This window comes from Podarcis muralis, chromosome 2 (genome assembly GCF_964188315.1).
Source record: "Podarcis muralis chromosome 2, rPodMur119.hap1.1, whole genome shotgun sequence".
Taxonomy (NCBI): domain Eukaryota; kingdom Metazoa; phylum Chordata; class Lepidosauria; order Squamata; family Lacertidae; genus Podarcis; species Podarcis muralis.
The window spans coordinates 52,057,024-52,069,927 of record NC_135656.1 but is presented as its reverse complement, the minus strand read 5'-3'; the positions used below and the strand labels follow the sequence as shown (position 1 = coordinate 52,069,927).

At 37.8% G+C, this 12,904-nt stretch overlaps 1 protein-coding gene across 3 annotated transcripts in view; it reads right to left on the bottom strand.

Annotated features, from left to right (window-relative positions):
- Nucleotides 1-555: 555 nt before the first annotated feature.
- The window catches only part of CPEB4 (cytoplasmic polyadenylation element binding protein 4), a 53,489-nt gene continuing 41,140 nt past the window's right edge, over nucleotides 556-12,904 (bottom strand). For 2 of the 3 annotated variants that reach the window (XM_028717825.2, XM_028717826.2), the window contains 5 exons: nucleotides 11,526-11,615; nucleotides 10,366-10,484; nucleotides 9,144-9,258; nucleotides 8,714-8,895; nucleotides 556-5,089 (listed from right to left, as the gene is read on the bottom strand). In XM_028717825.2, the coding sequence (XP_028573658.1) occupies nucleotides 4,862-5,089; nucleotides 8,714-8,895; nucleotides 9,144-9,258; nucleotides 10,366-10,484; nucleotides 11,526-11,615 (734 nt within the window). In that variant the 3' untranslated portion in view covers nucleotides 556-4,861. The remainder of the gene's footprint in view (nucleotides 5,090-8,713; nucleotides 8,896-9,143; nucleotides 9,259-10,365; nucleotides 10,485-11,525; nucleotides 11,616-12,904) is intronic. The other variant, XM_077924470.1, reaches the window with a different exon arrangement.

Genomic DNA, 12,904 nt, shown 5'->3' with positions numbered 1-12,904 from the left:
AAACTATTTCCTGGCTTATGATTATACGGAGAACATTGCAGGAGTCATAAGATGTGAAACTCATTGGGTTGAAGAAAAACCAGTGCACCTTTCAAGTCTCCTCTCTTTTTGTTTCTCCCTCCTTTCCTTCCTTGAGCAGCTATTTAGATCTTAGCCACCTTGGTCAAAGTCCAAAACTCTGTCCCTTACACTGGCTCTTCAATTCACAAGGTCCAAAGTAGAAAGAATAAAAGAATCATTGTCTAATTTTTAGTACTTCTTTTGAAGCAGAGAATAAAACACTACTGCAGGTCAGATGTTAGTTGTTTCTAGAACATAGTGGTTTACAACTGTTATCACTAACAGCAATCACATAAATCTGAGCAATATTGGGATATGACTGTCCTTCAGGTCAACAACTGCACTTCATGGCTGGCCAGTGATTTGAATTAGAGACACGTGTAGCAAAATGATTTCCACTCTGCAACACTGTTCCTTCATAAAATAATGAAGTCAAAAAGGAATAGTGGTTATGTCACGATGCTGAAGAGCTCAAAATAACAGCTTGAGTAGTCATTGAGTTAAAAGTTTTATTCATTCAACATCTCACATTACAAATATTTAAAAATTATATGCATACTGGTATAAATAGTCATTTGCAAACTATTTAATAACATTAATTTTCCACTAGCACTTCAACAAATGAACTCTCTTAAAAAAGAAACTTGTGTTATAACTTAGAGTAGAACATACAAAAATATGAACTTAATGTGAAAATGACTTTAATAAAAAATGAATTACCCTTATTTAAAATGCTATAATAAATACTACAACCTCCCCATACACAGTAAAAACTATATGGAAATTCAGCCAAGTAGTACAAGTAACTGACATACTTAAATAACTTTTCCTTCTGATAATATGAGCATTACATCGGGGGAAAACATATTAGGGATTAGTAAAAACTAGACACCCACTTGCTAAAAGTTTCACTTCCAAAAAATATAACAAAAGAATCTGATGAAAATTATAAAAACTAATTATACTTTAAATTTTAAAAATATAAAAAATAAAACAGTTGAATACAATATTGTCCCAATTCTTACAATGCTATCAATCACAGTAGCTTTAAAATAAGATAATAAAATAAAGCAAATGACCAAAACCTCTTTTATTCCTTTTTTTAAAAAATAATCTCAAATTTACATTAGTAGAAAGATTGATTTCTGATTCTTTTCTTTAGAAACACCAGCAAGAAAGAGGATTTACTAGAACAGTAGAAAATGACATTTTTAAATGTCTGCAATTAAAAACAAAGAATTACACTGCAAAGATCTTCCAGAAGTCTGAAATAAGTATTGCACATAACTTGAAGTTAACTTGCCACAATTCATCACATTCAAGTTTTAAATCACCTTTTAAAACAGAAGGCTTTAACTCTTCAAGAAACAAAAAAGGGGTGAATTATCAAGTCTTTCCAACAGCATCCTTATAAAACACTAAAGTCATTCACTGCAAGTTTTAGATTTGCTTTCTGCAGAGGTCTGTGTATGGAGAAGTAGATACTATATACCAAAAAAGCACGGGGCAGTGGGGGTTCCTTTACATATAAAATAATCAGAAACACTTTATTTTACATTGCAAAAATAACCATGTAATTACTCTGTAACTACATTGTAAGTACATGGCCAGTGCCATGCTTGTGAGAGAAAATGACATGCTTGTTTACACCCCTTTAAATAAAGTGATACCCTAAGATTTTAAAACTAATTACATGTTAGTTATGCTTGGAGTGACATGGCAACTCCACCCTCCCATGTAATCAGAAGGACATATTATATTAGCACTATCTAGAGTACAGAGTAATATAGATAATCATTTATGCCCTGTAAATTGAAGTGTAACCAAATAATCTGTAAACACGCTTTTCACACAATCACCACAAGTGAATATTAGTAGAATAACATTTTTCTTTTAATATTAGTCATGCATACTAACATTACATGCCCACCACTGGGCAGGCTTGGGTTTATTTCCTTACATATGATTTAAAAGAGCAGACACATCTCTGCAAACACCTAACATCAATTTGTTAAGATTAAAAATGGCTAAACATTCACCAAAAAACATCTGCATTTGTGTATTACTTTTAAAAACCTATTAAGAAGCGGTAGACAATTTGGGATGTTACTTTTAAACTTCTACTCTATGCTTATGCATTAAATTTCAAGGGTCTAAAGACAAACTCTCTCATTTGTCACTTTCATGCTTTTTAAAAATTTCTTTTTAAGTCTCAACTTTACATATAAGTATTTTTTCTTTAAATTATATGTACACCAAATACCTGGTGCTGGGCTAAAGATGTTTAAGCAACATGCTTTCTTTTCTCTGCAAATTCTAAAATAGCATTGCCAGTGCACAACATCCATAATTCAAAATGTATGCAGAGCACTGAAATGTATAAAAAGCAGAATATAAGAAAATAAAATTTATTAAAATTATTTATATTAAAAAATGAAGTATATGAAGATCTCTCAGTAATAAAAGTACAAAAAGCTACTCTTTGCAATATGAAAAATTGAGGTATTGCATAAAGAGATATCCCGTCAGTGAAAAGTGTGCCTAAAAATGCTCACTGTTGGAAAAACAAGATATACAAAAGTAGTGCATAACAAATATACATTATGTGCATGACAAAATAAGTTAGCTACAAAAACACTGTACCGAAATTCAGCAGGTCATGTACAAAGGGAAAAAATTATTATTCAAAGCTACTTCTCAAACAGTGTTATTTCTTGTAATGGTAACCCATCTCACCTGTTCACTGGGTAGGATCGGCACAATAAGACACCCCAAGCCACCTACAAGCATTTAAAAAAATTAAAACGAATATTCCAACTATAATTATGTACTTCAGAGAAAAAGGTCCCTGACAGTCTACAAAAGAGCACTCTCCATTTGCATTTACTGTTGTCAATATTTGCAGGGATTTCATTAAAAGCAGCTCCCTTTCTCTACTTGACGAGTAGACAGCAAATGTCTCCATTTTGACCTTTGGAAAATAACAAGGTATGTTTTATGTGTTGAAAATCAAAACTGCTTCTCAAAGATAATTGGGGAGGGGGAAGGAAAGGGGAGGGAGAGGGCTTACAGAAGAGATTTGCTTTTTTTTGTCTGTAGCTGTGCTAAGGCAAGTCTTTGGTTTAAGAGTCTATGGTGGTACCATGCCAGTTCAGATTGCCAATGGACTGGGTTGTTTTGCACACTGCTACAAAATCATTTCTTAAGAACTGAACTCATTCACTCCTATCAATTTTCTCAGCTTTACAGAGCTCGAGTGACTATATCAAACTAACCAACACCACCCTGTGCTTTAGCTTTAACATCTACTGTGTTCTCACTTATATGGTTCAAACAACCCATGCATTTCTCAGCAGGTTGGTACATTAGAGCCCTGGAATTCTTTATTTTCTGTGCTAAGTTCCAAAAAGAATTATTTATTTAGATTTTCTTACTTGCTCTCTGCTGAAAGACAAGCATATTCTTCTTTGCCAATATGCAATGCATATTCATTCAACCAACAGTGCATAACATCCCTGGCAACAAACTTCACTTTGTCCCTCTTATGCTTTTGATGATCCAATTTCATTCAGAGATTAAAACACATTTACGTCCCAGAGTAAGCCCAGTAAGTAGCCAAATTTTGATTTGTGTGGTTAGAATGAATTACTAGTGTCTTAGAGGCGGGCGGGGAAGGTGGGAATCAAAATCATAATCTTGAGGTATATCTTTAGGTTCTTGTATTTCACGTCAAAATGGAGAGCAAAGGCTGGCCCCTGATTAACATTAGTAAATTAGGATATAGAGTTCTATATAACCATCAAAAATAAAATCTATACATTTGTTCTTCAGGAGAGGACATGCCAGTTCACTAGTTGTCATTACTTTAGCTTTGGTAGGATTTCTAGGGCTGTATTCTGATAATGAAGTTTCTTCTTTAAAAATAATAATAATAATAATAATATAACAACAACAACAACAACAAAGAATAAGTGCACTCCCCACCCACCCCCAGTAGTAAATTGACCCAGGATTTACATTCAGGAACTTTTAAAATGTGATTGCTTGGATGAAGAACACAGATCTAAGCTCTGCCTACTCAATTAGTAAAAGTTTGAATGTGGTGGGAAGTCGGAGGCACGGTGAGAAACACGTACTGTGCTAAAAAAATAGCTTCGGAACCCTTAAATAAAACATTTAACTTAATGCTGCTTTAAACCTTGCTCATGCATTTTTGTTGCTTTAAACATGCTCTTTCCTGTTACTAGGTTAACGGCTAACTGTTTCCATTGCTATAAAATCATAGGCGGCAAGAAAACAGGCTTCCCAGAGGTTTGGGCAGGGAAGGGGAGAAGGAAGGGTGGGTTGGACAAAGTGTCAGAATAGATTCATAGTGTTCCTATCTCATGATTACTTTTCATAAAAGTATTCTATTGATTTTGTTATTAGCAATAATTTAATTAAAAAACAAAATACTCTATTGTTTCATTTCTCTCTTCTTAATATTGTTCTCTCTTCCTTCAAGAAAAGATAGCAGGAAAGCAGTGTCCCCCTGGGTAACTAAAGGTAAGAGAACCTGGTTTCCATGCACTGTGTTATCCATATGAATAGCAGTTCCCAATACAGTTTAATGACAAGATTCTACAAAATACCTATATGATTATAGGTCATTCTTTTGTTACACTATTGTTAAGTTACAGACTACAACAGTAGGACATGCTATCTTGAATAAGAGAGAAGAGGAAGGGAGGGCATGGGAATCGGGATAACAGAAGAGTGCACTTATTTTGAGGCCTGCATATGAACACGCTGCAGGAATCACTTAATTCCAGCGGAATGAAATATGTCTCGGGCGATCTCCTCCCTCTTTCACCAGGGGCTTGTGGAATTCCCTGCCAGCGCGTGAATGGATAGCAGCCCAGCAATATTCACAGTAATACTGCAGACAGGTAACGTTAGCACAGAAAAATGGAGCGAATTTTCCACCACAACGGGCCCCCTGACATTCATCACACAGCTGATCATCCAAGACATATGGCTTAACTTCCACCTGTGTTAAAAGAAGGAGAGAGAAAGTTTACACTGCTAGAGTGTCTTCTGTGTCGATTACTGCAATCTAACTGTTAATACAGATGCCTCAATGAATATTCCACTGTGCCTTAAGAAAACCTCAATTGGAGCAGAGCAAGGATCCAACTAGCCGGGCATCCTGTTGCCAGCAATGGATAACCAGATACCTCCAAGAAACCTACAAACAGGGCAAGAAAGCTATAGCTTTCCCTTGTAGTATGTCCACCAGTAATTTGGTTTTCATAAGTTGTTTATTATTTATTAAGGTTATTTTATTACTGTTATTAAAATTTGTATACTGTCCTATACCTGTAGGTCTCTGAATGTGGAGTGTGATACAGTGGTCAGAGTTCTGGACTAGATCCTCAGAGAGATGTTTTCAAATTCCCACTGAGGCATGCATAAAGCTTACTGAATAATTGTGCACAAGTCACCTTCTTTGAGTCTAACCTAGCTCACAGGGATGCTGTGAGGATAAAATTGAGGGTGCGAGAGAGGAAGCATATATGCTGCCCTGAGATCCTTGGAGGAAAAGCAGGATGAAAATACAACTGCTACTGCTGCTATTATTATTAATAATAATAAATATTTTACTAATTGATGCTTAAAGTTATCCATAAATTTGCCAAACCCTCTTTTAAAGCAATCCAGGCTAGTGGTCACCATCATATCTTTGGCAGCATGCTAAGAGACATCATGCAAACCTACAGAAGTTTTTGTCCCAATAATTCTTAGGATGCTTGCACATGTTAAGAATTTGTTTCGTTTTATGCAAGACACACCATAAAGTAAGTGATGTGTAAGGCAATAAATTGGCAAGGGAGAAAGAAAAGGGCATTTTGATTGTGCTGAAATGTTTAAGCAAAGTATCATATTGGGGGAGTTCTGTGTTGCTGGTTAAAAAAATATTTGCTCCTAACTGGCAGCATGTCAAGTCAATTTTGATCATGTGAAAGTATTTTTTAATTAAAGTTACTGAGGTGCCCCATAAGAACAAGAGATTGAGGAGTTCTGCTGAAATAAAACCATTTAATATTTGCTTAAGCCTCACTACTGGGAAGAGACCATGGAAACAACACAAGAAGGCATATCTGTGATTGGATCTCTTCAGGATTGTTGGTTTTATTTTAAAAGGCCTGATTTGGATCTGGAATACAGCACAGGGAGAGAAGGCTTTAATTCTCCCCCCACCCCCATGCCATTTTCTTAATAGCTATGGGGTGGGGTGGGGAGGAGCAATTTGGATTATTTGCCATGCAGAGCAAAACATACAGTAACCATATGTCAGGCTGATGGTAGTATTAGGGGGACAATCTTAAGTGGGGAAAGGAAGGAAATTGGTCTTACCATGAATTTCTGTTTGAAGAGTGGACTGGCAGGCATTTGGTTAACAGGATAATTCCTCTAGTTAATGAATGTCCGCCAGTCCACTCATGCAAATAGGGAGGGGAAGAGATGCTTAAAAAAAAACAACCCTCCCTCCACTGCCTGATTCAGTTCCTTCCACCAACTAAATTTAAAGGGGGTCAGTCCAATCATGGATCTTGTGTCATCTTGTCTATTTGCACCGTTTCAAGGATTTTAAAAATATTTGAATGTTGAACATCACTGTTTCCTAACCAATGTTAAGAAGTGTGAATAAACAACTCCTTATTTCATTGAATATGTTTTAAACAGAAATATATTTCAGAGGCTGCAGTGATATTTGTTTTAAATTGAGTTTTATAAAAATGTGTGTATCTGAGGTTGAGAGAGCATTAAATGCTTACAAATGTCAAAGTCTAGATTTTCACACAAATTGGGAGGCACAGCATGATCCAGATATCTTCACTGACTACAGTACACACAGATTGTCTGGATTTGCCAAACAAATGGGTGCCACTGTTATCACCAACTGTGGTAGCCCCTACTGAATGCCCTACTGAAGGGGTCTAAATTTAGATTTCCTCGCTCGGGGGGAAAAACTCCTCTTAGATGACTGGTGCTGTTAAAACTGACAGTGGCTGCATCGGAAGCTGCCTTGCAAATCTGGCTTGTTTGGAAGTCATTAGTCATAGTCCCTGCTTCACATGTAACAGGAAACCATGGTCTGTTTTTGCCACTCATGTGAAGAGTAGAATAAAGTGACAGCAAAGGACATATGCTAGTTTATTAAACTGGGATCTGATTGTGCAAAAGTGGCGAGTTTGACTTGCATCTGTGGCTCCATTCCCCAAGGGGGAAGTGCACACACAGATGCAGATTCTGGACATGGAAATTCAGCAAAGGGGACGGCTTTTCTGCAAAGGGGACTCAGTCTAGAAAGGATCTGCATATGCCTAAATCTGCTGGAGGACATGGACAGGAATGTTTTCATTTCCTGCTCAGATTTCAGGTACCTTTTGCTAGCAACAGTAAATCTAACCTGTATGCCATTACTGTGTATGAGAAATTGAAACATGACAGCTCTTCTAAACTCGGAGAAGGACCAGCCACCACAAATCAATATGCACAATATGCACAATTTGCTTTTTCTCCCTAAAAATCCAATCAAGTAAATCATGGTTTTCAAATTGCTGAGTCACAAAACCCCGGAAGAAAACATGTCAAATGGCTAAGAAACAGTAAAACAATACAACAGTGACAGAGCTGGCTCACAAGATCTTACACCACAACAAAATACTGCCTGTTCCTTAATCCTAACTCTTTCTTCCTCACCATGTGAATGACACAGCACAATGAAAATATCTGTCCGACATTAACCCGGAAGTAACTGCAAGGGTGGCTGAGTTTTGATCAATAGTATCTCTCAGGGTGGTGAATAGCACTATTTAGCAGGAAGAAACTCCAACGAAAATTCTCATTATTACATATTTTTACAGGGCTGTTTATTTGTATATATTTTAAAATTTTATATGTGGATGTTTTATGATGGCCTATATTTATAATGCCTAATAAAGGTTTGGTGAATGAAGGAAGGATGACAATGAGCTACATACAGGGAAATGTGGACATTTGTGGCAAAGCTATTTTTGCTTTTGTTGGCATGTGCTGTGAACATATGTTATTAAGAAGCTAGCACTAACATCAACATAAAATGATGACTGCATATTGTTGCTGTGTAACCTGCACGGAATTAAAACAGGACTTGGAGAGACTCACACAAATTCTGTAGAAATGAATGCAAATAGTGCAGCAGTTTGCATTCTACTTTCATAAACCAATTGACCATTCTACTTCCAGCACATAGGCAGGGGTGAAAAAGAGGCCAACAGCAAAGCAAGTCATGCAGAGGTAACAGGATAACATTAGGAACACAGGCTTATGCTGTGCTACAGGAAATTTCTCTGAAGGGAACAACAGTTTTAGAAGGTGCCAGAAGGCATTAAAAAGCCAATGTTAAACTAGATCCCCCCACCTCCGGATCTCTGGGATGATGGAGGGGCTTTGTGGTATAGCTTTTTTATGTGTGGTATGGCTTTTTTATGCATGTATGCTAGGAATACAGGGAAGATAATATTTTCCATTTAATACAACATTTTCTCCTGCCACACACAGGCACTTATATGGAAATAAACCCATGAAAGAATGCTGAGTAATACACAGAATGTGCTCTAGCCCTTACCCGTTTATCTATCTCTCCATGTTGCAGCTGAACAAAGCGGGCACTGATAGCAGCTATGTAACTCTGTTGATTAGAAAATGCAACACGCCCAGCTCCTTTTGGGTACTTCAGCTCAGGATCTGTGTCAATTCCAGCATAGCAAACTCCTCCATACAGCCGGTCCATTATCATTGCAAGCTCCACTAAAATAAAGTAGTAACAAACGATTTACCCAGATATTTTATATACATACTTCTCTTTCTAGACCCTGGGCAAAAGCATGTTTATTTGTACTCTTGTATCTGGAAATAATTGGAGTGTCAGCAAAAGTTAAATTTAGCAAGCACTGGCATACTTCTACAATAGAAATAAGGACACAATGTTCTCTCACAGCAGTAAGGCAGCTTGGATAGAATCAACGAGCCACTGCACTTGTTTTTGCATACCATACCTGCCCGTAAGGGTCGTGGAACTCCTCCTACAAAAATGGTTTTCCGCGGATCTAGAGGCTGTGAGCCATCCATCACAAAGTCACTATCGCTAAGATTCCAAGGCCGGATTTGAACCTACAAGCAGAAAATGAGACTTTACCACTCACAATTCAAGTTGACAGTCGAATTATCCCACCACCACCCTGCCCTGCAGCACACACATCATTAAGATGTTACAACAACAGTGTTTCCTGCATGTCACATCCATGGGATTTTAGAGGCTACTTTCCTAGCAATCATTCTAATCTAGCCAAGCAATAACAAAGCCAGGTTTCACATATGGAATTTCTGAAGCAGGAGCACAATAGGCTACCAGGGTGGAGAGAGGGCACTCCTCAAGGAAGCAGCTTGCACAGTCCACACGTCTGTCTAAGAAAGATGAACCACCATGTCCTTCACTCAGATATGGCTCAGTCATCACAACAAACCTCTATCCACACATTAAATTATTCAGAAGTGAAGGACTGAGGGGAGGGGGATGTACAGTGTGTGTGTGTGTGTGTGTGTGTGTGTGTGCGCGCGTGCACGCGCGCACGCATACACACGCATACACACACACACACACACGAGTGCATTGCTTGTGACAAATGGGCTAGTCCTCAGCGTTACCCTTGAACAGATAAAGAGCCACATCCAGCCAGTGGCCCATACTCCTGCCATGCAGACCAACGATTATAGGTGGGTGGGGCTGCTCACCCATCAATCACCTGACATAATTATGGCAACTGTAAAGCATCCTGCTGTAAACTCCAGTCAGCTGGTTGATAGTTATAGCAAGGCACATTGAAGTCTATTTGCAGACATGTTTGGATTCATACTAAAGTGGGAGTTAGATCTCTGCTTGTGAGAAAATAGATTAAGTGGGTCATAGTATAGGAGGGTCTCTTTGGGGATGGGGCTATGCTGGAGATCAGATATGAAACATGTGGGATTTGGCCCCAAATCAGGTTAGTAAAGACTAGCCAAGTTTGGCCTAATGCCTGCTATTCTATACTCTGGAATAATTATCTCGACCCTAACCCAAAGAAAAGTGCACATTTATTGAAAAATAATGGTAGTATGTGCTCACGTAGAAAAAAAGCCTGTATTGCCAACCTATGCCTTGTGAAAATGTAGCACTTATGCACCCAATTTCTGTGTCCATCTTCTTCTAAATTACACATACCTGACAATTCCACTTACCGGTTTGTCTTTAATTGTGGGACTGGAAACACACAGATAGAGTTTTCCATCCTCTTCAATACATGCATCAATCAAAGCCTGCACAGAGCTTTCATCTTGGAACAGCAAAAATGCATATCCTATGTAGATAAAGAAACAGAGGCAAACATTGCAAAAATTCTGTGAGATTCAGAGCGTTGAAGTTATCTACTTAGGCTCCACAAAACCAAGAAAAAGACCATAGAGATGAACAAATCCTTAGCCCATATTTAGGGAATATGAAGTTTTTTTGGAGAAGCAGTTGGAAAAGCTCTGATCTAAACAAATTGCTTTTATTAATAAGAGTGGGAGCAGGCTACAAGAGCCAAAGCTTCCTACATTTCTTGGCCACAACTTCAATGGCAAACTCCCTATACAGTGTATGTTTGTAACACATAAGCTTTTGTCATTCAAAGTGAAAGATTTAAGTAGAACAAGGAACAGGGGGTGAGGGGAGAAAAGTTAAAGCAAAGATGGAGAACCTATGGCTCTCTAGGAATGGTATTCAACTAAGTTTAATTCAAACTGGGCCTGTTAAAATAAATGGGCATAACTTAGTCAAGCTGATTAATTTCAGTGAATCTACTCTGAGTAAAATGTAGCTGAACACACACACCCCCCAGATGTTGGGCTACAGCTCCTATTATCCCTGACCACTGGCTATGCTAACGGGGGGCTAATGACAGTTGGAGTCCAGTAACATTTGGAGGGCCACAGATTCCCCGTTTCTGGATTAAATAAACCAAGTAATTTAGTGAATAGGAGCAGAAATAAATAATCTTAAACTATGACTAAATAGAGCACTCTTATCTACAGCCCAACTAAAGTATTCAAAGTACAACAGGGTCTTAGAGCAACAGCAGCAATGAAGAACAATTTCAAACAAACAAAAGGTACAGAGAATAATACTAAAAATAAATAAATAAATCCATACTCTGCAACCTTACTGTGCCCACATACTAGGAAAATATTGTGTATCTTAGTGGATTGTGTTGGGCTTGAACCAAGAGAGCCAGGTTCAAATCCCAGCTCAGTTGTGAAGTTCAATAGGTGAAACAAGATGTCACCAGATCACAGTTAACCTGCGCTCTTCTGAGGAAGGACGGGACACAAAATGTAACATATAAAATACTAAGTGTTACCTTTAGGAGGAAAATAGGACTTGCTTTCAGCCTTGTGAGGCCAATCCACAATCAAAGGGCCAAAGCGGCGAAAGCTAGCGGTGATCTCATCTGCAGGTCAGAGGGAAAAGCAAGTATTAAAACACCACATCATACAGTGATTTCAGGTAAGTTGTTAATAACACTTTGGTCTAGCCTACAAGTATTTTCTGTAATGCTAACAGACAGAGAGCTGATGATATTTTTATTGTTTAAAAGGAAGGCTTGACAAGTCAAAACATATGTCTAATAATGAAGAAAACAGTTCAGATAGCTGTGTGTTTTAGATTACAAATAAAGATTTGCAGCAAGCCACTCAAAGGAGCGAAATCACTGAACCTAAACAGCTACCAGATCCTAGCTTCAGGCATTCTCCCACAACTAGCGTGCAGAGTCTGAATCAGAGTGCAGAGCAGTCTGCTCTGCAAGCTGCTTTGCAAAACACTGGGAGAAAGAGAAAAGAATATCACACGATCTAGTCATGCCTGCTCACATCACATGCTTATGCCACATCTGTGCACATTATCTGAGCTTGACCTCCGACTAACTTCGGCAGGGCTTCTAGAAAGCAGTTATGTAATAGCCATAGAGACGAAGATGCAGACAGTATGCACAGAACACATTAACAGAAAGCGATTGCTGCAGCCATTTCAAAGCCTCCTTCCATTTCAAAATTCAGATCAGGTGACTTACATACTGGCTAATATTACACAAATCCAACTCCTGTACAGCTCATGCTAACAACAGCAGATAGAGAATTCTTAAAGTCAGTCTAATTTTAAAACAAACTCATAATTAAAGCTATTTAAAGGAAGAAAATTTAGTGTTTCTCTATAACACAGTATCTGAATAAATAAAATATATGTGATCTACCCACTTCCATTTATTTACTATTTTCCCTAAATCCCTCTCAAACGATCCTCTGGATTTCAACATGTGTCAGGATTTCTTTTCCCAAAAGCAAGTGATCTGTGACCCAGTCACAAGCCTCCCAGATACTTTCATGTGCATGCAAGCAACAGAGGTGCTAAAGAGATATTGGGACATTGCTTGCAGCTTACTAAGAACTGTTTTTCCAAATTAATAGAATTTGAAAATAGTATTTTAGGGTTAGCTATCCCAAAGAAAGTCATGTAAATTATTGTTAAAAATGAGGCATTATTTTGTTCTTATAACTAATTACCTAGAGGGATCTATTATTTATTTATTATCAACTAACTGCCTTCTACACAAATGTTTCAAGGCAATGCACAATAAAAATAACAAAAAGCATTTAAAAACAACATATATATTTTAAAAACCAAAACCAACCATGAACAATACAAAATAGATACCCATGGCAGAGACCCATTCAGCTAAAG